Source organism: Lipophrys pholis, assembly GCF_963383615.2.
Source record: "Lipophrys pholis genome assembly, chromosome: 20".
Lineage (NCBI taxonomy): Eukaryota > Metazoa > Chordata > Actinopteri > Blenniiformes > Blenniidae > Lipophrys > Lipophrys pholis.
Window position 1 is genome coordinate 4,237,776 of NC_137648.1, and position 26,979 is coordinate 4,264,754.

The 26,979-nt window shown below is 41.8% G+C and overlaps 1 protein-coding gene across 1 annotated transcript; it reads left to right on the forward strand.

The window, feature by feature from the left end:
* Positions 1-865: 865 nt before the first annotated feature.
* Positions 866-26,979, forward strand: LOC308125293 (cadherin-20-like; the record flags this gene model as incomplete). The annotated part of the gene is made up of 11 exons (XM_080488938.1): positions 866-1,084; positions 6,578-6,872; positions 7,195-7,314; positions 12,772-12,939; positions 15,429-15,616; positions 15,716-15,963; positions 19,867-20,003; positions 22,853-22,974; positions 24,051-24,168; positions 24,524-24,775; positions 26,453-26,979. 11 exons carry the CDS (start codon positions 866-868, stop codon positions 26,977-26,979), a joined length of 2,394 nt encoding a protein of 797 aa, XP_080345064.1.

The window sequence follows — 26,979 nt, forward strand, 5'->3', positions numbered from 1 at the left end:
TTGGTTCCGTTTTGGGGTCCTACATTGTTTTCAATGTTTTGGTGTGAACAGACATCGTTTTTGAAACATTGCCATGTTACCGTGAAACTTTTCAGAAATGAGAACACAGATACGACGTGCCACTTGAAATGTTGTAAATATAGAACGCACAACCGGATACAGCGCCGCCCTCTGGTGGGATTGAAGGAATAGCTGATATGAAATTCTCTGTTGGTATCTTATGTGGCAACAGAAAATATCTTGATATTCAGTAATTTCAGAGAACTTTCTCTGTTCCCAACATTACGTTTTCAACTTAAGTTTTAATGTTTTAAAGCCACATTAGAGGACGAAATGTGTTTGAGGATTAGATATAGCTTTAATTAAGCATTTAGTTAATAAAGAAGCACTGCGGTATTTTTGAACATCCTCCTCAACATTTCATTTAAGAAAAAAGTGTTGTTACAGTGACATGTACCGACTCTCCGTATTTTACGAACGCAATCAAATCTCGTCCTCCTCCTCCTCCTCCTCCTCCTCCTCCTCCTCCTCCGTGTGACCTCAGCTGAAGTACAAGACGAACCCTCTCGTTCGGTCATGATGAGGCTCAGACAGACTCCACTCATCACAACTCAACAAAAACTCAGTTGTGCGCGGATAATCTGGAGGCAGGTGATAAAAGGAGGGACTATTTGTCGTCCACACATCTCCAACAGCACCACAGCACATGACAAAAAGCCGAGTCTCATCCCGTCCTCTTCTTTCTCCTCTTCCAGGACAGCAGCGGGAAGCACGAGGACACAACTGCACCGGCGGGGGGATTAAACAAAGAGGAAAAGTCTTTTTTTTTTTTCTTTTTTGAAGAAACACAGCCCTGCACTTCACAATGGGAGTTGGATTGCATCGTCCAGGTGTTGCCAGCACGTTGCTCCCTGTGGCCCTGGGTGTTTTGACCCTGTTGCCTCTCAGCCTCATGGGTAACCCGTCAGAGGGAGGAGAGGCGGCGAGCTCGGCGCTGCTGCAGAGGGTGAAGCGAGGCTGGGTATGGAATCAGTTCTTTGTCCTGGAGGAGTATACCGGCCTGGAACCGCTCTACATTGGAAAGGTCAGTGTTGATGCTGCACTGCACACACACACACACACCTACACACAGACACACAAAGGTAAAACCAAGAAGAAATGCAAAGCGCACAAGTTTTCGAGCCTGGCTTGTGAAACATTTTCACTCAATGTGGCTGATAAACTCTGCTTGAGCCGAGCACATGGATGCAAAAAAGTGCATCATGTGTGGGCAGAGGCACATTAAAAGGGGAAAAAAATATATATCTCAATTTAATCCCTGGATGCACCACAAGCTAAGGTGGCCTCTCTTGGGTCCACTTTGAACCGCAGCCAGACAGAAGTGATTGAGTTAATTGACTGGAACCGAAGCTTCGCTCGGCCTCTGTCCCTTCAGAGGAAGACGGTGCACCTGCAACACCACTGACGGGCTCTGAAAAGAGCAGACTGGGGGCGCTCACAAAGGAGCGCTCAGGCTGATGAAGTGAATTGAACAGTCGATCAATGATTGTGAGGCCAATCAGAGACACAACAAAAACCCTCGAACACCACCGGGCGTTGTCAATCACGAAGATGTCATAGAAACCGTGCAGATTATTCAGAAATAATCAATTGATTTCATGTTTTCAACTCAAGCAAGTATAAATGCTTTTTGAAAATAACCAGCAAAACAAAGGCTGCCTTTCTAAATCAGCCCTGTAGTTTGATGAATTTCCAACTAGAACTCCCAAACTAGATGAGAATCATGTATATGAAGTGCGAGACTGGGCTCCCCCAGGTGGTGCTATTCAGTTCAAAACCTCTTAATAAAACAGAAATGAAAAAAAGACATTGGTTCTAAGACATTGAACAGGAGAATAATTCTCTCAAACTCCCCAAGACTTTGGAAACCCAGGTGTCACACATTATCCAACATCCTCAGTGTCAAGCCTATAGCTTATCTGACATTTTTCCACAGGGGAAATAAGCACCTCTTAAATATGTAATCATGACAAGCACTGAAGATAACTGACGTGTTGATAAAAATGTCACAGTATTCATGCATACAGAACAGAGACCAGCTAAATGTGCTAAAGGGAAACTATTGTCACGCTTTTCCGGATGGGAGCATCCGTGTTTGTTATGACAACTTGTTCCTATATGGAGGTGTTGCATTTCAGTGACCCTGTTCATAAGTAGGTCTGTGTTTGTCGGTGGGATGTCTTGTCAGGGTGTGACTTTGGAGTGTGTGTTGTTTCATTTGGTGATGGTTTCTTCCTGTAAACAGATGAGTTTTGTTGACTTGTTGCCTATTCAAGTGGGCGTGACTTAAGTATGTTTCGTAAAGTGAACATGTCTTGTGGGCAAGTTTCTTTCTGAGGGTCTGTTTGTTGTAAGTGGGCTTGCCTTTTGAGTCTATTTCTGACCGTGGGCATGTCTTGTGGTTTACATCAAAGTGGGCGTGTCAGTAAATATAGTAAATATAAACTAATGTAGAAAACAATAGTATATATAATTCTACAGTGAGTTGTGTATACAGACAAATGCGTTATATACATTAAAATATGACAAACTATATAATTGAAAAATATATACACTTACGTATGTACTAGATATCCAACAGCAGATATTTTAAAAGCATGTGCACCGAGATAAAAGAAGAGTCTTGGGGAAGCTGTCAGTGGGGAAAAAATGGGTTATTTCTGCCTCTGTGGCCTGAAAAATTCCTTGTAGTCAGTGTAGCGTATTCAGCTCCTCTTTCCCATTTCTTTACGGCTGCTTTTCACTCTAATTTTTCCAAGCCGAATGGAGTAAATGATTCCGACAGGCTGGGCTGCTACCCAGAGAGCCACTCTCGACAAAAAGAAAGACCATTGTTGGACATGACAAAGCTGGAGAGAGCCATCCTGTAAGCCTCCCTCTTTAGATTCCGTCCCCTCAGCTCAACCAGCCTCGCCCATCCTCTGTTGGGCAACTTAGTATTCAGAGCCGCCGGGATGTCGGCAGGTTTGGGCTTTGAGACTGTAGCAGGTAATTGATAGCCTGAGAGTCAAACTTCTCTCACAAGCTGGGGAGGACAGGAAGGGGATCAGAACGGGGAAAAGGTGGAGGAAAAGGCGCCGCCGGTCTGAGATGTATCACCACCGAACACGGAGCTGAAGCTGACAATCAGGTGTTGATTAGAAGGAAATCTATTCTGGGCTGAGTGAGGGTGGCCACGTTGTCTGGAGAGATAGGAGAAGCTGTATTGTGAGCAGCTCAGCAATGAGAAGTATTGTGAAGACTTCTGCTGCTGGACTACCACCGGCATAACAAGAAGAAAAAGTTTTTAGGTTTCTGTTAACGCCGTCTGCCGCTCAGACCTCGGCTCACATCACACTTAGCGGCCTCAGGATGCCGAAAGGCCAGAGGCTGAAAGAGTGTTTTCAAATTGAATGCTGTGTTGTGCGCTTGCCACACATGCCTGTTGATTACATACGAGATGGACGCGTCAAATGGGGGCATTTAATTTCACTCGGCTGGCGTGACGACACGAAGCACTCATCGTGCGCCGAGGCCCCTCTAAGTACAAAGTAAAGACTGATTGCACATCAACAGGCTGGCATTTGCACTTACGGGCCACAAAAGGCGTCTGATTGCACTGCAAGGGTCCATGGCAACAAACAGGCTGTAGGCAATGATTACATCTGTGCTTACTGCTGCAGTATTATGGTTTAAGTAAAAAAACAGCATCCCTGGTTCATATACCAACATAGGTCAAATTGCAAGTTAAATATGGTCTTTTTTAAGCAATTGAAATGATCAATAGAAAATGCATTTCTGAAAAGAAAGTTGTGGGATTGAGACAGAATTTCTTATATGAGGCCAATTTCATTTATATCCACTGAGCAGAGCTGAATTTGTGCCATATTTTAAACGTTTGCTAGATTTTAAGGGGTCAGGAAGTTGTCAAATTAAATCATCAGGAGCATGTTATCATGTATTCTGTTTATTTAATCATGTGTCTAGTCAGAAAGTACATAAATCCCTTTAAGAGGCTGGAGAACGTCTTTAAATCTGCTATTCAGACAAGGCCAAAGGACAGTGGGAGTCGTTAACCAGTGCTGTGCAAGTTTATAAAAATTAAAAGTTGATTACAGTAGCTCATCATTTCTTTACATAGTAGTGGAGTTACTGTACAAGCTAAAGTGTATAAAAACACTTTCAGAATAGTGCAGCATGGCTGTACACTTTGATCTGAAGTAACATCAGTTAAAACTAGAAAAAAGTTTAAAACTAAAATAACTTATATGCAACTCTAAATAAAAAATTAAGTTAAACTGTTCAAAACAGTTGCAAAAGCTAAAATAGCTAGAAATTTAATTATTTTTATTCTTTTTTCACAATTGTAAGTTATCTAACTTCAGAAATGCAAGTACACGTTTGGTATACATTGTGAAACCGTGTTATTGTCACTTTAAAGTTTAGAAATTTGTTCCAGCTCCAGTCCATTTTTATTTGAAAGAATGAAAAAGCAACCCTAGTCACACCCTAATTCTGGGGTCTGGGTTTTATTCCTCTGCTCCTCAGTGAGAGGAACACATGTTTACTTGGATGGAGATCATGCATGGGACTTGGACTCGCCGCTTTGTTTTGACATCAAAGACTTGTTTGGTTGTCTTCTGCGCGCGCGTGTGTGTGTGTGTGTGGGGGGGGGGGGGGGGGGGGGGTCGCTGCGCTGCCGCATTGTTCTAAAACTGTTCGCTGTGACCTGATTTAACACCTTCTGAAGCATGTCACTGCCCTGATACGTCTGGACTGTTACATTTCTCCTTTTCTTTTTATTATTCGTTTGAACTGCTGTGACATTTGAAAAAGAAAGTACTGCAGGATTGATCGGTGAATTATATTAATTAAAATGTCTGCACTTATGGTGTATGGGTTTATTTTAAACTTGACGTCTTTTTTCGAAATCGCCGATTGTTCCTCCGCTTTAAAGATTACATTTGCTCAGAGGTCTGTTAACTGTGTGATCAGGCATGAATCAAAAAACTATTTAATTTGTCACCCTCCAAATAAATACATTCAAGAAATTATGTCATTTCAAACTTTTCCGGAATGGAAAGCGAAAACATTTCTGCTACTGATATATACAAAAAAAATCTATTCCCCCTTTTGGGATCACAATGGTTTGCCCCATGTTTCTGTCTGTTGATCACTGGAATCGTGGATAAAACTTCTTTTGCATAAGGTGAAAACACAAAACAAAACTTTCGTTGTGCTTTGGAGTCCGTCGCCACGACAACGGGGCTCGGAGCCACTGAAAACACAACTTTTCGAGACCGATTCCCAAGGTGGAACCTTTCGAAAATGCTCGACACTTGAAATGCTCCATCCAAATCTATATTGTGGCTCACACAATAAATCCAAGAACAGTTTTGGCATCAGCTATAAAAAGTCTCTCCATCATTCAGTTATGTACACAGTGCATGCTGCAAAATCGATATCCAAGTTCCTATCTGGTCTGGATTATTTTAATAGTGCATTTCTTGTTATTATACTGACTGATTGGACTCGAGAGCTTTTCTATCCATGGTGCCAAGTTTAAAGGTTTCTCTGCACTTATATTTCAACATCTTTTCGTATAAATGTGATCGAACAAATCCAAAAGTATGGACTGGGAGTTAAGACACTGGAGGCAAACGGTGTTATTGTCCCTCTACTCATGCATGTGCAGCACTATTTCCTACAGCTGAGGATTGCAGGAGCAGCGTCTCTGAGCCCCAACGTTTTCTAAAAGTTGTATTTTCATTGGCTCCGAACATCGTTGTCGTGTAAGCGGAAACCCTGAATGCAACAAAAGTTTTGTGTTTTCCCTCGAAAACACTTGTAAACAAGAACTTCGAGTCCCACTGTGGGAGTGAAACCCGGAAGTACTTGGAAAACAAAAAGAGGAGAACATGCAAACTCCACACAGAAAGACCCTGAATCGGATGCATTCTGGCTGAGTGCCAACATGGCTGTGCAGGCCGGCTAATATTTCTGTTCACCGTTATGGTCATGATTTAGGTTGACTCTGTCACCTCTAACCTATACATCATTTCTTCTATATACCTACTCATAAAAAGGCTTTTATTTATACTTTTTTTTTTGTATAACAGTACGTTTGACTGCAGCTAAAAGTTGCTCTTGGGAAGTTTATCGTCTCCAGAAACGATGAACTTGAACTGAAGTCCTTGTAGTCTTTTATGGCTTTGTGCTCTTGCCAAATCTAAGATATCCAAGTTGAAGATTTATCAGTCTGTAGCGTTTCTGAAGTCGCCCTAAGAGGTGAGACTTTTGTGGAGGAAGTCGGAGCGCTAAATCGAGTAAGAAATTAGTGGGAGTACAACTCCAGGGAATGCCATTTCCAGGATTATATTGTCTCAGTTGTATTTTGGCTTTGAAATGGATAAAAGTTGCATTAAGTTGGTGAAATTATGTTGCTGGCTGCCTAATCAAAACCAGCTTTGATTAGGTTGCCAGCTTTGTTTGTTGCCCTGATAAAACCTTTGACTGACCCCTCTGTGAACTCCAACAGCTCCACTCAGACATGGACAAAGGCGACGGCTCCATTAAGTACATCCTGACTGGCGAGGGCGCGGGCACCACCTTCACCATCGACGACAGCACCGGCGACATCCACGCCATCCAAAGGCTCGACCGGGAGGTGAAGTCCCAGTACGTCCTTCGCGCCCAGGCGCGCAACCGCCTGACGGACCGGCCCCTGGAGCCCGAGTCCGAGTTCATCGTCAAGATCCAGGACATCAACGACAACGAGCCCCGGTTCCTGGACGGGCCCTACCAGGCGACCGTGCCGGAAATGTCCAGAATAGGTGAGCGGGCAGAGAAAGGCAGGGCAGGCAGACGGACGGAGACAGGACGTGAACAGTTTGATTTTAAAAAAGAGGGGCTGCTGTGAAATTGCTGCCTTGTTGAACAATAGCAGAGCCCCGCAGAGCCATGGCTGCTGCTTGTTCCTACAGACTCGCCTCCATCTGCCTCATTCACTATTCATAAATGTGGGGGTTTTTCAGTAAATAAAAGGAGAGTTTATTCGTGACCACTGACGGAATGAGAAAAAAACTCAAATAAACATCGAACCAATCTTCTGGTGGATGTAATGATGAGGAGCTCGCCTCTGTGTTTTCATCTCAGGAACGTCAGTGATCCAGTTGACCGCGACAGACGCAGACGACCCCACCTATGGAAACAGTGCCCGGGTGGTCTACAGCATCCTGGAGGGCCAGCCGTACTTCTCGGTGGACGCCAAGACCGGTACGGCTACACATATGGTTCAAAAACTCATTACGTAACCATGGTAACCAGTGTTGTGGTTTTTGTTTTTTTTCAACCAGAAACCAAATGAAGCAAAAAACTTACACTCTTGACTCTTGATTAAAGAAATCAAAATAAAGTAGAAATACTGATAATCATATTTAAAATGACTCAGATATAGGAAGTACTGATTTACTTTAATGTAAATGTACTCATAGGCAAGTAACGTAGGACTCTGGTAAAAGTATAAGAAAAAACTTCACTCTGACAAAATTAAAAGTACTGATCCACATGTTTCAAAGTAATTTTTTTAAAGGTAGAAATACAGTTAACTCAATTCCATAAAAGTACTGACACGACTGTACTATACTCAAGTAAGAGAGGACTGGTTACAGTTAAGAACTGACTGAATAAGTTAGGTAAGAATACTGACACCAATGCAAAAAAAGTACTTTGGTAAAGGCAGAAAAACTGATTCAACTCATTACTTAATTAATCCCAAAATGTCCAACAAATAGGAATGCCGAGAGATGATCTTTCCTGTAAGGACAGAGTCAAGTGTCCACTTTGCTGTCTGTGTTTCACAGTAACCGAGTTACAGTTTGAGTTCGGCCGTCCGCACTTCGTATGAAACGTGGGATCTCAGTCTGCCTCCTGGTGTTGCTAAGAGACGATCCAACACTGAAACACGGCGCTCTTTTGTTAGGATTGACCGCAACTCCCGGCACTCCACGGAAAGGACGTGCGAAGCTCAAAGTGTGACTTCTGTGTGAAACATTGGGACAGAGTGAGACAGACGGGTCTTCGTTAGCATGCCGAGCGAGCGGCGGGAGACTTTCCTTCGCATAATTTTAGCCAAAGCATACTTCATAGATCATCCAATGAATTATCTTTTTTTCTGATGGTAGGATTCTGAGACATATCTTATGTTATTTGAGAAAAAGTGGCTATTTTCTGTGGCAACGCCTATTTAACCAGGATACAGCTAGTTTAGCATTTTCTTTAGCATAAGCCTCAGAGCGCTAATCCTGACTTTTTGAAACGCTGCTACTCTGCATGCGCAAGACACATAAGTATACAGATTTATCCAGTTTTTAACTATTACTTTATGTACTATTTGAAGCTTGTCACAAGCTTATCTTATGAAAATGTGAAAGAACACTTTTAATATAATCTTAAATCATTTTATCAGGATTACTGTAAAAATAAAGTCTGTTTCAGATGTTTCTGTATTCTGAGCTGGGATAGTTGGTTTAGTTAAGCTTAGCTTAACAAAACGACTGTCTCTTGAAAAAGTGATCAATGTTATCACTTTATTTAACTTGTTTAAATAAGTATTACTGTAAAACAAAAGTCAGTATACCGGCATTTGTATTTGTTTACGATATGAGGAGTTTCTCAGCCAAGCTTAGCTTAGCATTAAGCTGGAAAAGCAAGGATAGGTTCTGTCCAATGAAAAGCAGAAAAAATTTTGCTTGATCCAAATTTGAAATAAATGCCTCGGTGGAGCTTCATGTTGAAACAAAACAATACCATCTTTGTGTTTTTTCACACGTCTTAGCGGGGAGTTTTTTCCAACTTGAATACTCACTGTAGAAAGTAGAACTACAAAGCTAAACAGACAGAATGATTATATTTCAGCGTTAAGCAAATCATTCTCTTTATCACTTTAGTGAAGTTTTAGTTGTAGATTTGTATTACTTGTATAAAAACCTATGAATATTTAACGTTTTTATGTTTTTACATTAGAAAAGTTGACCAAAGAGCAGTTTCTTGCTTGACATATTTAACTTGTGTAATACTGGGAAAAGATTTGTCCTGCACTGAGAACTGTAACACCTCATTCCATCCTGCCATCCTGTCATTATATGTGCCTCGTCTTGATATACCACCTCCGCCACATCACCCGGCATTTGTCACATTTGCCACTGTCGACATCTTGCACGAATCCATCTCCTCAGTTTAATGAGGAGCAAACCTGATTTGTCCGCACTAGCCCCGACTTCCACCCCATGCAACACCTTTGGCATGAACTAATGAACTGTATCACATGCTCATATCTGCTCGATGTGGAGTGGAAAAACCTTCATCTGGGAAGAAAACGTGCCGTCCAACAAACTTCTGTCCTCTCTGGGTAACAAAGCGGAATTTAAGCGTTCGATCGAGAACGTTCGCTCATAGAAATTGAAGCATACAGAATGTGTAATTAAAGCAGAGAAATCTCTTTCGGATTGAGCTGCACTACAGAGGATTTCACAACTCCACCGCAGCCAGTTGGTTTCGCAGAGTATTGTTTAACATAGTCACTTGTTTTTAAGTAGAGAGATATCCGAGTGTGCCGGCCAGACCACCGCTGCACGTTCTGGACAATGAGGCGGTTTTTAACAACACGTACAGTACAGCTCGGCGCCGTTAGAATACTCTCCTGTTCCAACCCCAGAGCACGAAATAACACTTGAAGTTGACTGAATTGTGAAGCACACAATCGGCCCTGTGTTTGGACTTCTTCTCTTGATAAAAGGCGCACAGATGTGATCCAGACAAAAGGTGTGGAGCTGAAATACGGTGACGCTGCGAGGTCAAGGTCGGTCTAATCCTTATCAGGCTGATTGTCACAGGGAAACCTACACGTCGCCCAGTTTCTCCTCTTAACTTTATTTTTTTAATCAAGCATAATTTCAGCTTTATCACAGAGGCAGTTGCTTTTTAAATTTTTTCCCGATTGAGTATGAACAGTACTATTCTCCTCATGCAACCAATGAAATCCAGCGTTGGTAAAAGTAATCTCATTAATTGAAAAAAGACTAATTGAACTTGTGTACCCAGTCGGTCCGAATACAAGACGAGGCCTCCGTTTACAAGCCTGGAGGAAAAGGTTTTAACACCAAATCGTATTTCTACAAAGGCATTATTTTTATTATCTAAAATGAAGGCAAACAAAAACACATGGAAAAGCAGTTAACATTTTTCAAAATGACGACTCATTTAAACACATTCAAACAGTGTGGATGTCTGCCTTTTTATTTCAAAGCATCCAATTTATTGGATGAGTGTTCAGCATTCAATCCACTCTCAGGCCCCGTTTACAAGATGTCCCATGAGAGAACACATTCTTTTTTAGCGTTTTCATTTCATTAAAGTTTTGCACTTTCACAGCAATCTTTTGCAAACAAGGTTTGTTTATGCACAGTAATCCCAGAAAGTCTGAAAACGATGTAGTTCGCACGCTGGGCCACTAGTGAGTGCTGGTAAATCAACATGGAAGAAGAGTAGAACTCGATCTTAGAGAGAAGATGGACGTCAGCGAGAACTTTACGATGACAACAGCAGGAAGTAGCGCTATTATTGACCTTGACAGGGAGGATCAATTGAAGGGTTAGTTGCAGGTGACAGTGTTCACCTGATGTTTGAGCCGCTCACTCACCAACATGTTCCTCTTCTTTCTGAGACCCCTGAACTGTTGGGATGAAGAACTCAGCATAACACCAGGGAAGTGAATATTAGACCCTGAAAACGTGACAAACAAAAGACTTATCAGAAAAAAAAAATTATTAAAAAAAACGTGCAAATTTTTGAGGAGATGACGCATACAGAACACTTTGAAACTAAAGTTTAAAAGTTTATAGCCACTGGTAATTATAATTTAGATGTGTTAAACGCCAATGATGTAATAAAATGGTGAAAACAAAATTCCGAACCAGCACGTATAGCCCAATCATTAAATATGACAACCAGGTCTCTAACTATACCCATTTTTGTTCAGCAAACTGTATGAAAACACTATATAGTATCATTATGTTGTTACATTATTGGCTGTATCGCATTTAAAATGCATAATTATCATGTCACTGGCCATTTGTACATTATTGGTTGAAGCATGATTATGTTATCTAAAAATCAGCATTTCGATTTGTTAAAACCAAGAACTGACGCAGTTTCGGATCCCCGTGGGAGGTTAAGAACAAGCCAGTTTGAAGAATGAATGGAGGAATAATTACAGATTTTTGTTGTCAAACACAAGGAGGAAAGGGAAAAATACTCAAGAAACCTGAAAGTGTACCAAAGTACAAGAACACGATACATATTCTGTGAGTTTTGCATGCCCAAGTTGTAAAGTCACAATCAGGGTTTTACCCATCAAACAGTTGCAATTACAAGCAGCTCAACTGATTAAGACAATTGTCCGTTTAATGTGGACATAAAGTGTAAATAGCTCTGGACAAAAGCATCCAAGAAAAGCTTTTGTGTGAGATGCTTAACCCATTAAGACCTGAGGCAACAATATCATCCCTTTGTGATTGTTTGCCAGCGTCTCCTTTTTAAGACTGGATGTGATTGCAATTTTTACCACATCCTGATTACTATGCACTTTACGGGACGCAGCTCTTTAAAATAACGGCATCATATAAATGTGGCGACTGAGGACTCCATGTGCGGCTCCAGATCTTAATGGATTAAGAAATCCAGCGAGAAAGGGACAAAAGGATTGGAAATGTTTAAAGCTCCGATATGTGCTTATTTCAGTGAGGAAACCTTGTAATTTTTTACTCTTCAAAAATCTTTCTTTTGCTTCTGAACAGCACATTAACAGTCATGTGCTGTTGGGTTTTGGATGAGGCTTCCAACTCAAGCTGCAATTTGACATGGAAACAAAAGAGGATGTGCGAAGCAAAATGGAACCAAATCGGATTAACATTTTGTGGAGGGAATAAAAAAATAAAACAGGTTTTAGACAATAATGAATGTTTCAGGTATGTTGGATCTTCAGACTTTTCTGGTTTAACATCCAGCCTCTAACTGATCCCCATCAACGGATAGCATTTATTGCTCATGGATCAGCCATTAAGGAAATAGTGCTGAATATGTGTGCTGAATATTCAGCAACCAAAACGAGATTAGACAATGTGCACAAGTTAAAGCTGACTGATTATTACTCGGGGTCCCAGAGTAAGACTCTCGCGGCGTCCCTGTAGCAGCTCTTTCTCCTAGCAGAAGTAGTCAAGGTTAACTTTGAATTGGATGGATAGAATGCTGATAGATAATTTCCCCAAGGGGATCAATGAAATATACTTTCTTCCTGAGTCTTTCGTGTGCAGAAACTCAAATATTTAAGATTTTTTTTTTGTTTCAGAAAAGGCCAAACCAAAAAAAAAAGCTCTTCTGTTGGTTTTCAGCCCCTTCTGCCTCAAACCTTTCTATTAAAAGGAGAATAGGATGAGAAAGTGTCGTCCATCCAGAGCCTTGACACTCCGGAAGATCACGGCTCTGACATGTGGCCTCAATCTGTGCCGCCAGACCTTCGCCAACAACCTTTACCCTTTCTCATGTTGCCTGTGTGTGTGTGTGTGTGTGTGTGTGTGTGTGTGTGTGTGTGTGTGTGTGTGTGTGTGTGTGTGTGTGTGTGTGTGTGTGTGTGTGTGTGTGTGTGTGTGTGTACGTGCGTGTGCGTGCTCTCAGGTGTGGTCCGTGTGTCCCTGGCGGACATGGATCGCGAGACCAGAGAAAACTACACCGTGGTCATCCAGGCCAAGGACATGGGCGGTCAGCTCGGGGGTCTCGCCGGGACCACCACCGTCAACGTCACGCTGAGCGACGTCAACGACAACCCGCCCATGTTCGACCAGAGTGAGTAACACCCCGCTCCCGTTTCGTCCAGATTCCACGTCTTTTCCCCCCCGATGCTCTTTGCAGCTGAAAAAAGGGGAAATATTTAGCATCAATCAGCAGAAAACAGGAAGGTTGTACCATTTTTACGGTTACAACGAGGCATCATTCTCATTATTGATTCATTTCCTGACTGTGAAATGTTAAAAAAAATAATTCTTTTATAGGCTGGTGGAAAAATCCAATGTACTTGGCAAGTCATCAAGTTAAAACAAAAAGGCAGCTTTTTAAAATTTGCACATTATTAAAGTTGAAAATTCCTTTGTTTGCTTCAAATCTCGCTTGAAAATTCATGATGAATTCCACATGCTGCCATTTCTGAACATGTTCTGATACATTCATGTATATTTTAGTTTTGTTTAGCTCAATGGGAGGGGGTTATTTGCTTTTTTAGGGTATTTATTTCGATTCTGTGGCAAAAGCTTTAAGAAAAAGTTGTTCCGCCTACAGAAAAAAAAAAAATCGGTTTTCTTTATTAAAAAAGAAAGGATTAGTAAGGAATACACCCTTAACAGTTATACTCTGATATAAAATCTCGAGATGGAACTTTCGTAAAGATATCTGAGGCCAAAACTCCAAACTAAATCCTAACACAGAAACGTGAAACGAGCCCGAGGTTGAGTTTTCATACTGTTCTTACATCATGCCTGCACAGTGTGGTCTGAAGAGATACAGATTAAATATGACCCTGAACTACCTGAGTACACAACAATGTATAGCATTAAAAACAAAACATTTTCAAATCTCTGAGCATTGTGAAAGAAAAACTCACAATTCCTTTGTCCCACTGGATCAGTTTCAACTCAAATGATCTGTAAGGGTGTGATTTTCTAAAGTAAAAGGTTTTAGGGTTTGATATATGAGCTGTGGTTTGACTGTGCAGGCTTGTGTTTCAGTTGTAGACTCAATAATAAAGGTAACTTCATTTGTATAGCACTTTGCATACATAAACTCCAACTCAAAGTGCTTCACAAGCAAGGAAATACATTTAAATCAACAAAGTCATCAAGAACATAAACAAGTGTAAACAACTAGCAAATATTTCCAAGCTTTCACACCAGTAATCGAATCCAGTTCTTCACTCTGGCCCCGTTTACACAACGCTTCAAGTCAAAAGGCATCGTTTTTGTGCTTTGCTTCAGAAAAGTTTTGCGTTTACAGAGGAACGTTTTGAAAACGATGTCCATTTACACAGAAATGGCAGAAATGCTTAAAACAATGGAGTTAGCATGCCAGGCCACTAGTGGGTGCTGTGGTTGTTTTTATAATTAAGCCTCACACACACGCGGAGAAAAATAAGTTATAAACAGTAACAATGGTGATTGGTTGTTACGTTGGATTGTCATTACCGTGACTCACAACTGTAAAACTACCACGTCCCAGTAGGGACTGGGAGTCATGACACTCTGGAGGTCGCCGTTGTTGTTAGTGTCCATTCACACGCACAGCAGCGTTTTCACCATCTACACAAACTGGAGCGTTTTTCAAAAGTTCCACCTTGGGGGCCGTTTTTAAAAAGTTGCTTTTTTAGTGGCTCTGAGCGCCATTGTCAAAATGCACCGAACGTTTTGAGTTTTCACTTGAAAATGCGGTGGTGTAAAAGGGGCCACAGTGTCACTGATTGAGAACACTAATAGGGTCACAGCAGATCATGACATTGGCATGTTTGATTTTTTACCTCGGATGTTTTTCGTGGCACGATCAGGGCAGTTTTGCATTCAGGGCACCTTCAGTGGGATTTGAACCAGTGACCCTCTGGTTACATTTGCTCTTATAAGAGACAGTGGCTGGTAAAGACAAATTGGGTCTGCGACATCTGAAAAACCACGTGCCCACATGTTTTTGAAAGCATGGCTCCGGCTCCAGTTTGTCTGGATCATCCTAGTCTTTAACCCCTATGTCCACATCTGGCCCCCAGTTGTTCATTCGCTGCTCCTCCTCCTCCTCCTCCTCCTCCCAGACGCCCCATGCTGTCTCTCTGATTATCCCGATTCCCGCTCCTCTCATTACCGTGCTCCCGAGGTCAGGGGTTGTGGAGTTCTGTCCGCGGTCATCCCAGCTCGGACGACTGGTGGCTCTCAGACAAAAGAAAACACCCGCCTCCATCCTCCATCATCAGTCCCCCGTCCAATTAGGGCCATCACTCTGAAGGAACTCTGATCAGTAGTGAGGAGCTTCAGGGATTCCCCTCTGTCGAGCACAATGTGCAGGCATTTCGCTTTGGGCTGCGGGGAGCGCTGCAAATTGGGCAGCTGTCACCTCTTCTTTGAGGTTAAGCAGTAGATGAAATTCAGGAAGACCCAGGAGACGCTGCATAACTGGATCGCGAGGCCTTTATTCCCTGCGCCTCATTCCGAGGGCACCTTGTCTGCCGGTGACGATGGAAGAAGTTTGGCTCCCTCTACAGGACAGAAGGTGGAATCAGCGCGTGTGCGTGTCTGTTTCTGCAGGGTTGTACCAGATGAGTGTGCCAGAGTCGGCCCCCGTGGCCGCGGTGGTTGGTCAGATCTGGGCGAAGGACAGGGACATCGGGGTGAACGCCGAGATGAGGTACAGCATCATAGACGGAGACGGGAGGGACACCTTCGGCATCAGCACCGACCCCACCAACCTCTTCGGCATCATCACAGTGAAAAAGGTGCTTTGGTTTGGACCCGTTAGTTAAATCCTCTTGACCCTCTGGCACGGTCCAACTTCTTATTTCCAGTTTAACGTCCGTTCTCTTCTCCACCTCCAGCCGTTGGACTTTGAGAAGAAGCCCAGTTACACCCTGAAGGTGGAGGGCGCCAACACCCACCTGGACCCGGGCCTCCGCGGGCCTTTCACCGACGTCACCATCGTGCACGTGAGCGTGGAGGACGTGGACGAGCCGCCGCTGTTCGAGTTGCCGGCGTACTACGTGGAGGTGCCGGAGGACGCAGAGATCGGGACGGTGGTGAAGAAGGTGTTGGCGAGGGACCCGGACACAGCCAACAACACCGTGAGGTGAGCTGTGGCGCCAGTACAACAAAAGAAACTAAAATGGGTTTGACAGCCGAACCACTGTAAAACACAATGGAATAGGACAAAAATAAAAAGTATTACAAAAGTCACACAAACTTTCTCACTTGATATTTGCAAAAGCTCTACTCAAAGCTATTGACAATAATAATATCAATATGTCATTTTGGCAGCGGGGTACTGCATGTGAATTATTAAGAACTTCAGTACAAGTAATGTTTTTCATAATTCCTTTATTTCAAGTTCACGATAAAAAAAAAATCATCCATGTGAACTCCTATTTCAAAGTTTTGGAAAACAATTCCATCATGCCAGCAAATGTACGATCATTGATTTTAAAGAAAGATTAGGAAAACAACAAATATGGTCACTGTTGGATAAAAAATTTTAAAAAGCCCCACACATATTATTATAAAAGGACAATATAGCCATATTTATAGTATCATGATTACTGTTATTGAATAAAAATGTGTATGCATTTGAAAAACCACTCAAAGTGTCTTGACTCAATCACTGTTTAGATGCTCAGAAATTTCTCTTTAAGAATAAAAAAAAAAAAAAAAATGTATATTCAAGACTAGTAATTACACTTTTTTATGTTCCTTCTTGATTCAAATTCCAAGGATATTTACTAAATATAAAAAGCAAAAAATTATGAAAATTGTGAAACATTCACACATACAATATTCATCCGTCACTGTACTACAATATTATTCATATAAACAAATTATGCTTGAATAACACCATAGTTAAAGAAAACTAACATATGACAGAACATATTAAATAAATTGTGATAAAATTTAAATATATGATTAAGAAATGTATAATTTGACAAACTAATAATAATCATCATAATCATAATGTGTAATTTATCAACAATGAAATAATATTTTGTTCATCAAAATCAGGTATCAGCTGCAATGAGCACTTAATTTAATATATCTGTAACAGTAAATGTCATTAACTGTATTTGTAGGATTATAGTAGTATCATTTTAAATGGTACCAGATGTACTGTCAGCTGTGGACCAGCAGGGGGCACAATCCCCACGCGTGTCCTCCCAGCTGCAGCCTTCTGGTCCCTGAGGTTTCCACGGAGCATCCCATCCATCAGTGTGTGTGTGTGTGTGTGTGTGTGTGTGTGTGTGTGTGTGTGTGTGTGTGTGTGTGTGTGTGTGTGTGTGTGTGTGTGTGTGTGTGTGTGTGTGTGTGTGTGTGTGTGTGTGTGTGTGTGTGTGTGTGCGCGCGCAACAGGACAGACGAACATTAGAGTGTGTTGAACATCCGCATGGCGCACACGCGCCTCGCAACTATTCCAGAACAGATGTTTCCAGGCAGGTCGACCGTCCAGACTGCACCCCTCATAAACTAATCAGACATAAAACCTTTTAATTAGGCCATAAATCATCGGAGGGAATCAGCAGTGTTTCATGTGGCGTCCCGTCCCAGCTGTGCCCCCCATTTCTAAGACCCCGCTCGGGGCTGAAAGCAGCACAGGAGGGGTGGATGTAGATCAGATCTGGGCCGAATGCTGAGGTCGATGAAAAATTAGGACTCAGGCCCCGTTCACATGACGATGCTTCAAGTTAAAACGCATCATTTTTGCATTTCCTTGAGAGACGCTGCATCTTCCACTGTGGTTTCCAGGTGAAAGGTTGCAGTCTTTCACTCTAGAGTTTGTTTTGTTTTGTTTGTTTTTTACTTTATTTGACTAAACCGCCAATCTGAATATCTCATTTGGATAAAATCCCCGGAGTATCGGTAGGAGATTGTTAAATTTCCTGTGTGGGCTGACGGGCAGCAGTTATCGGCGGCCTCAGTCGCCGCCGCAGCGTCAACAACACGAGATGACAGATAACAACAAGCAGCAGGTGACCTTCAGACTCCCTGTCAGCCTCATTTCCATGTTACATCTTCCCGTCCTTTACCGACTGCAGCATGACTGGCAGATATATGTGAGAACACACACACACACGCTCGTTCACCTGCCATCTCTGACACACACACACACACACAGCAGCAGCCACATCTCCCCTCTGCATGACAGTGGTGATATTAATAGAGATCCTTCAGGGAGATTCTTGCCAGCAGTGGAAGCTCCAGTCACGACAGCACACACACACACACACACACACACACACACACACACACACACACACACACACACACACACACACACACACACACACACACACACACACACACACACACACACACACACACACACACACACACACACACACACACACACACACACACACACACACACACACACACACACACCTTTGATTAAACATTTGATTTCTGCTCATGCAACCTCCGACTAATAGTATATTGGATGATTTTTGCATTAATTGGTTTCTCTTGTGGTCAATATTTCTGTTCCAGAGCTTCAGAGACGTTTAAAGGCATATTCATACACCATAGCAGTGGTTTCCAAGCTGGGGTGTGAGACCCCCTTGGAAGGACAGCAGGCGTGACTAAACTTTGTCTGAAGTTAGATTGGAGGAAAACAAATGGGGGGGGGGGGGGGGGGGGGGACAACATTTCATTGCATTTAGACATGCCCTCCAGTGTTTGGTAAATCAGGGCAACTTTGCAGCCTTTTTTTAGAGGAAAAATTTTTTTTAAGATACAGTACTTGCAAAAACAAAAAGTGTTATATGATCTACGTTAACTCCGACAATTGAGTCAATATTTATTGGGTAAGGGTCACCTTGAAAAACCTTTTGAATAGGTGCCAAAGTGGGCACCATCTAGTGGTCATTGCAGGTATTTAAAGGGGGATTTTAATTAGTTTCATTCATTCACTCTTTGACAAGAAACTCAAAAACATGTGCACAGAATCGGATCATATTCTGGATTTAGGATCCCAGAGTTCTAATTCTATCTCAAAAACTAAAAGTGAGTTCTGAATGTATTTCATGAAAGTAGGTGGGCTGAAGAGGAATTATTCCATTTTGAGAGCGATCTGGATACCATCTGGTAATAGATGCGAAAGAAAGTTTTTACAATCCAGATACATCAGTGTACATATGTACTATGTGAAGGCGGAAGCTGCAAGGGGGAATTTGTCTTGTTAGGTAGAAGTATGTGCTTCATCTTGTTTGTGATTGGATGTTCATGCTGCAGAACGCTTGGAGGCCACTGTAAAAACTAGTATAACTGTTTAGAGATCATAAACAGTGCAGTAACTATGTGATTATAAATCATTTTTACGACGTGTTTTCAAAGAGAAACTTGTAATTACAACATTCATTATTCAGTATCCATCCTACATTCCTGCCTTGTTTGACCTACAAGCGCATCATAACTGAATAATTAGTTTAAATGACTTTGTCGTTAACTCGGTTGCTTTCGTTTGGAGTTTATTCACTTGTGTAACCGAGTCATCCAGGTGGGAGGAGAGCGAGGGAGCTGCTGGTCCATGTGTGCATGAACCAGTTTCTGCTTCACAGCCTGGAAGCGAGAGTCTTCACCCTCCTCCTCCTCCTCTTCCTCCTGGTGTGACTGTGGCAGGTGTGTTGTTGCATGCGGCTTTCAGAGGAACCTTCTTTGGAAAGCGGCCCGCGGCGGCAGGAGACGGGCCAAAGCGGCACGCTGCAGGTCTGCGTGTCCTCCGGCGTCTGTTTGGCAGGAGGAGGCAGATACTCTGATTAAGTTTTATCTGGAGCCTCTTCTTCTACCTTTTCTTCTTCTTGTGGTGCCTTCAGGAGCTGCCATCCAGTCTTATCACGCTGGTACACACACGCCGCACAGGCCGGATTGCGTACGCCAGCATGTGTAGCCCTCAGATAGGATTACAAGCACCCCCCCCGAAAACCACCCAAAAAAGGTGCATGTCGTTGGCCGCCGACACTCACACCGCACGCTGTCTTCCTGTCACCAGGTACTCCATCGAGAGGTCCAGCGACCCCGAGAAATACTTCTACATCGAGATCACTTCCGGGTCGCTGATGATGGTGCGATTCCTGGACCGGGAGGCGATCGTCTGGCACAACATCACGGTCCTCGCCATGGAGATGAGTACGTCGGACGCAAACCAGAGTCCCAAACAACACTTTCGTTTTTGGTTTCATGCCTCTTTAGTGAAACTCATTAATGACCTCATTAATTAACTTGAAAAGATTTGAACTGATGATGATAAAGAAGAAGAACAGCAGAAACTCTGTTTCAGGAGAGAGAATCAGTTTTGAGTCGACTCTGGTGATGTGTGATACAACCGCTCTCTTCTACCAGATACCAACTCATACCAGAGCTGATTTTATTGATCCCAATAATAAAGATACGATGCTGAAACGACACCACTATGATACAGACATGATGCAGTTACCATGCTGATATGATACTGGCATGATGTTGATATGCTGCCGACACAATACTGATATGATACTGATGTGATACCGACACAACACAGACACAATATTGATTAAATCCTGCTAAAATGCTAATGCGATACCACTCTGATACAGATACATACGATACCAATGCCGATACGATGGAAATTTAACACTGATATAACACAGATATACTGCCAATACAATAACAATACTATGCTGATACATGATTCCAATACATTAACACATGATACCGATACCACGCTAATACAGGACAGATACAATGCCAATATGATACTTCATACTAAAGTCCTCAAGTAAAACCAGCTAGTTTCCCCAATACTGATACGATGCAGATATGATTAATACTGATATGACTATACGATACCGGTATGATACCGTTACAATGCTGCAATGAGAGCAATATGATACCAACAAGATAAATATATGATACTGATATGATGCAGATACTATGCCGATAGTTCATACAATACCTGAACAATACCAATATGATAGTGATATGAAGCAGATATGATGAAGATACAATACAGATACACTGCAGCTGTGATACCACTACGATAACCATACATGCAATACTGATCCAACGCCAACGTGACACCGATACGATACCGATACTTCATACAAAGGTTCCCAAGTAAAACCACCTGGTTTCACAACTATGTATATGTATTTGTAGTATATAAACGTGTGAGTGTAACCCTTTTCTTGTGTTTAAAGAGAGCATATTTCTAAATATTTTGGTTTTTAAAAATGAACATGAGACAACAATTTAACATGAGAATCTATTGAAACAGACATAATTGGTATCACAAGTTTTGATCTTCAGATAAATCCTTGCCTGTTGGATATACAGTATATATATTCTTTTTTTAAAGGCATAAAGTGGTGACATCTGGGAAACAGTTCAGACAGAATAATGAAGATGACCTTCCTTCGCTTTGTTTGTTTGTCTGTTCACATCTTTGTTTGGTGGTCACATATAATAGGAGGTTCGGGGTAATTCAATTAGCAGGTAATTGCATAAATTGCTGTGTTGGAGCAAATTAAACATGTGACGGAGAGTTAGATGAAGGGCAGGTGGAGGGCAGATGAAAAGAGTTTGCAAACCATTTTTTATAATTTATTGGAAAATAGAAATCAAGAGTGATTCATGGTTTTTGTATTTTATTGAAACATGAAGAAACCTCCCCTGGTAGCCATGATTCTATGTAGATGAAGTTATACTTTCAAATAAAACCCAGTTTTACAACTGTAAATCATTCCAAATATAAAATAAAACATTATTCATTGTAGAAGTTATTTAATCAAATTAACATTGTTTTTGTTCACTAAACTGCTAAATGAGATTCAGCCGACATTAACTGACTCATTTACGAGTTGTTTTCCTAAAGCGACACGTCTAATGTGAAAAAAAAATTTTTTTTAATTATTGAACTTTTTTTTTTTCTTTTCTTTTTCATTTTGGAGTGAAAACTGATTCGTCAGAGCAGCTCGGCTCACATTCACACTTTAATCGAGCTTGAATTGGACCTCGGTTTTACTTGATCACAGAAAACTTTCTCCCGGAGTTAAAGTGACACACAGGAAGTCGACCTTCGGAGAAAAGTCACACCGGCTGACCGATCCATCATGCCATGAAGCCTGAGAAAGTAGTTACTGCCCGCTAATTATCTTTCTGCAGCCTATTACACAGCTGGTTGAGGGTATGCAAATCGCCCAGCGTAATGAAGAAGAATAGAACTGGAATGTGAGTGCGAGCAGACGCAGTGAACCAGATTCACACTCGCAACGTTTCAAGCGAAAACGCATCTTTTTTTGCGTTTTCCTTTTAGAAAAAGTTTCTCCTTCGCACGGCAACGTCTTGACCATTGAGACTACATTGTTTTGAGCGTTTCTGTGTAAACAGACATTGAGGTCTGTTTACACAGAAACGCTCAAAACAATGTAGTTAGCATACCAGGCCACGAGGGGGCGCTGTTGGTTGTTTGTAATAAAGCCCCATTTTTAAAAGAGGGTCAAATCCTTAAACACCAGAAAATTGTTTATTTTTTATTACAATCCTAAAATATGTGTAAATAAAGGTTGAATGAATTGACAAAAATGATCTGGTGTCGAAAACCAAATTAAACGGAAAGAAAAAACAAATACTGTGACACAAGAACAGTAAAACTAAAATCCAGAAAGTTGTTTACAAAGAAAAAAAGATATATATATCAAATGTACATTAAAAAATATTGCTGAATACAAAGTTAGAACAGATGGTAAGAGAAAAACATACCACAAAATATAAAATACACAATTATAAAATAAATTGAAAGATCAAACTGATGTTAAACTAATCAAATTCAAAAATATTATTATTCTCGTATGACAAATAAAAGGTGAAACTGAGGTTAAAGCAAAGTTTAAGACAAATGTTTTATTTTTTTTGAATTAAATAAGTAAATAAATAAATGTTTTAAAAAAGCAAATACACTAAATACAAAAAAATTGAAGTGTGTGTTTTTTTTTCTGCAGACAACCCGTCGCAGATCTCCAGCGTGTCCGTGGCTGTGAGGGTCCTGGACATTAACGACAATCCGCCCTCGCTGACGCACTACCTGGAGGCGTACGTGTGTGAACACGCCAAAGCAGGACAGGTAGGAGCGCTTCAGATCCCAACAACAACAATTGTGTTCCAAAAGCCTGCAAAGCCACTGAGATGAGGGAGCGTGCAGCAGAACCAGAGGGCCAGATTAGAACAGATTATTCAATGAGGAAATTGTAGCTTCTAATTTAACATATAAAGCAAACTGAGTGGCTGGAAGTCGTTTTTTTGGGGGGGGTTTTTTAAATACAGAATGTTAGTATTTGTTCATTTCCATTTCAAATACATACATTTTTTCCATTCATATTTAATTATAGTTAACTTTTATTGGCTTTAAACTCTGTTTTACTACTAAAGCTACTAGTTTCCTTGCAGATCATATCACATTAAAAAAGGATTATATCCAAAAGGTTCAATCATCTGTAATCAATTAACTTTCACCTCTATGTGTCAATTTTTTCAAATTTTTCACACTTATTTTTGATGAATTTATTTGGCGTGTAAATGAATGTTTATCAATTGATTTAATCTGACTGTTCTCTAGATTATCAATAACATTTTGGCGAAAACAAAACATATACTGTTTATTTATTTCTATAAAACTTTAACATGACTGTGCACACACATTTGTTTTTCTGCTTTAATCTGCTAAAAAGTGGCAAAATATTATATTACCAATTTCTGTGATGTCCTGCTTCCTTCTGAGATTAAATTAGAATGGAATACTCAATGATATTAACATTTACATTTCATATTTATAATATAGAACTGTCTTTGCATAAGTGGTTAGACTGAAACCCATTTTGCTATAACCATTAATTATAACAATAGTTTGAAATAGTTTTGCTCCCGAAGACACTAGCAGTTCAAATTGATTGTAATGAAGTGAACAGTTCTGTTCACTGGTGAATATTATCTTTTCTGGAAGTTCAACTGTACATAAACAGATTGAATTTAGTCCCTCCTGTTTATACGTTACAGTTTTTGGACTAAGAAGCAGCTGCCGACGCCAAATATAAACACACCAACAGCTGATTCGTGTCATTAACGGAGAGTTTTAACGCCACTCCGCTGTGCTGAGTGGTAACAAAGCATGAAATGTGATTATGTCTGTTGGTTTTCATCCAGCTGATCCAGACCGTGACGGCCGTGGATCCAGATGAGCCTCTGGGAGGGCAACACTTCTCCTACAGCCTGGCGCCAGAGGCCGTCAACAACCCCAACTTCACCCTCAGGGACAACCAAGGTAACCCCGCCGCCCGGACCCACCATCGGTCAGTTCTGATGAAAGCCTGTGCAGCAGCTCACAAGCAGCAGTTTGTCCACGTGGTTCAAACTGTGTGACGGACCTCCCTTGAGGGGGCGCCAGAGAGACATGTTTATCTCTTAATTTACGAGAACTCATGACAAAAACACATCAGAGCAAAATTTACAAGACAAATACAGGACAACGTTTCGCATTTACACAGCCGACGTTTTCATGCCGGGTTTTCCAAGCGGCGATCGTTTCTCCTTGCCTCCGTGAAATCCTCCGCAGACTCTCGGCCGTTTCCTCCTCTCACTTCCAAACTGTAAGTCAACCTTTCCGCCACCTCTTGCAGACAACACGGCGTCCATCCTGACGCGGCGCGGCGGCTGGTCGCAGCACGACCAGTCCGTCTTCTACCTGCCCATCTTCATCTCCGACGGCGAGCAGCCGGTCCAGTTCAGCACCAGCCTGCTCACCATCCGCGTGTGCAGCTGCGACCACGAGGGCAACGTCATGTCGTGCAACGCCGAGGCCTACAGCCTGAACGCCAGCATCAGCAGGGGGGCCCTCATCGCCATCCTGGCCTGCATCTTCGTCCTGCTGGGTGAGTCACCATCTGCTGCTCTGACCTTTCGCCATTTATTCAGGCTGAGGCTTTGTTTAGGGAGCTTGCACACGACTCTTGACTCCCAATCAGCATTTAGAATACATTTTCCTCTCTTGGGTGTTTTTTTTTTTTTTTTCTCCCAGTGGATGTCTACACAGTTGATGTGAAGTTAAAGAACACGTAAATCACAACGGCCGTGGGACGTCTGGTTTTTATTGGAAAAAACTGGCTTTCAAAAGTCACGTGAAAATATGATTCCGTGAACTAATAAGTCCAAAAACACCCAAAATAAGGTACACAATACGGAGGGAAAAGCTTTGATCAAATACAAAAGATACAAGTTCAAATGCGACATCACAAATACACAAGTTACTACGTGAATACAAAAGGTGCACCACAAATACTGAAGTTATAAAAGCTACAATATATATACAAATTATACTACATGAATACCAGTTACAACAGAAATACATAAGTTACTATGTGAATACAAAAGGTGCACCACAAATACTAAAGTTATAAGACAACTACAAAAGCTGTAATATAAATACAAATTATACTACATGAATACCAGTTACAACAGAAATACACAAGTTACTTTGTGAATACAAAAGGTGCACCACAAATACTGAAGTTACAAAAGCTACAATATATATACAAATCATACTACATGAATACCAGTTACAACAGAAATACAAAAGCTACTACATGCATACAAACGGTGAACCACAAATACAAAAGTGTCTACATGAACACAAAAACCTTTGTACTTGGGTACATTTCAGAAGCAGTACTTTCTTACTTTTAGTAACAGTTTATAAGTAATACTACTTTCCACAGCTTTTATTTTATTTTTTTATTGAACTGAAGTACATGTACTTCTGCTTCATTAAATGATGTGAGTACTTTAGTCACATTTACGAGGAAATAAAATGCCTGAAGTTTCAAAAGCATGTTCCAGCATGACATCATCATCATGGCTGGCTTTTATTTTCTGGGATATTAATCCTCCTCTCTTGTCCCTGGGAGGCCGATATGGCCCCACTTTATCAGTCCCTGCAGACCCGAGTGCTCCGCAGGTCCGCCCGGCGCCTCCTGAGACGCAAAACATTCACATGAAGGATCTCTGCCCACTCGGGGCTCTGAACTTTGGATTAGACGAAGTAATTCTGGTTTTAGTGGCTTCAAAATGCTATTTTTTACATCCCAGCTGATGATTTGTTTCCCGTTTCCCAACTTCTTGAAAATATTTTACTTGCAACAGCATCAAAATGCGTATAACATTTTATTATTTTATACGTTTGATCAATTTGGATATTATGATCTGTTGCTTTTGCAGTATATATTTAAAAATAGCCTCTCACTTTGAACAAAATTAATGCAGTGTTCCATTTTTATTGTTCAAAACTATATTATTGATCCACAATGGGGGTTTTGTCATTTCTTTTCATGGTTCCAACATTTTCCAAAATGGTTTCAATGATTTCCATACGTTTTTTCCCCTTTTTTATCTGTCCTAACTTTTCTGAAACAATTTATTTGCAAAAATAAAAAATACAAAAGAAGCATTAATTTTACGGATTCACCGTTTTGCACGTGACGACATTTAGCGTCATTTACATTTCACACGGTGCGTATACTGACAGCATTTTCCTTTCCATTTGTTGCAAACAGTGATGATCCTGCTCATGCTCTCCCTGCGGACGCACCGGAAGAAGCCCTACCTGTGCGACGAGGAGGAGAACGTGCACGAGAACATTGTGCGCTATGACGACGAAGGCGGCGGCGAGGAGGACACCGAGGCCTTCGACATCGCCGCCATGTGGAACCCCCGTGAAGCGCACCACCACCAGCCGGGCAAGCTGCGGCAGGACATGCTGCCGGAGATCGAGAGCCTGTCCCGCTACGTCCCGCAGGCCAGCGTCATGGGCGGCGGGAGTGGCGGCGACAGCAACGTGCACGGCTACGTGCTGGCGAAGCTCCTGGAGGCCGATCTGGACCCGTGCGCGCCGCCTTACGACTCTCTGCAGACCTACGCCTACGAGGGCGAGGGCTCGGTGGCCGAGTCGCTCAGCTCGCTCCAGTCGGGGACGTCGAACACCGACCACGAGTACGATTACCTGAACGACTGGGGGCCCCGCTTTAAAAAACTCGCCGAAATGTACGGCGTGCTGGAGACGACCAGCCCCCCCATGTGGTAG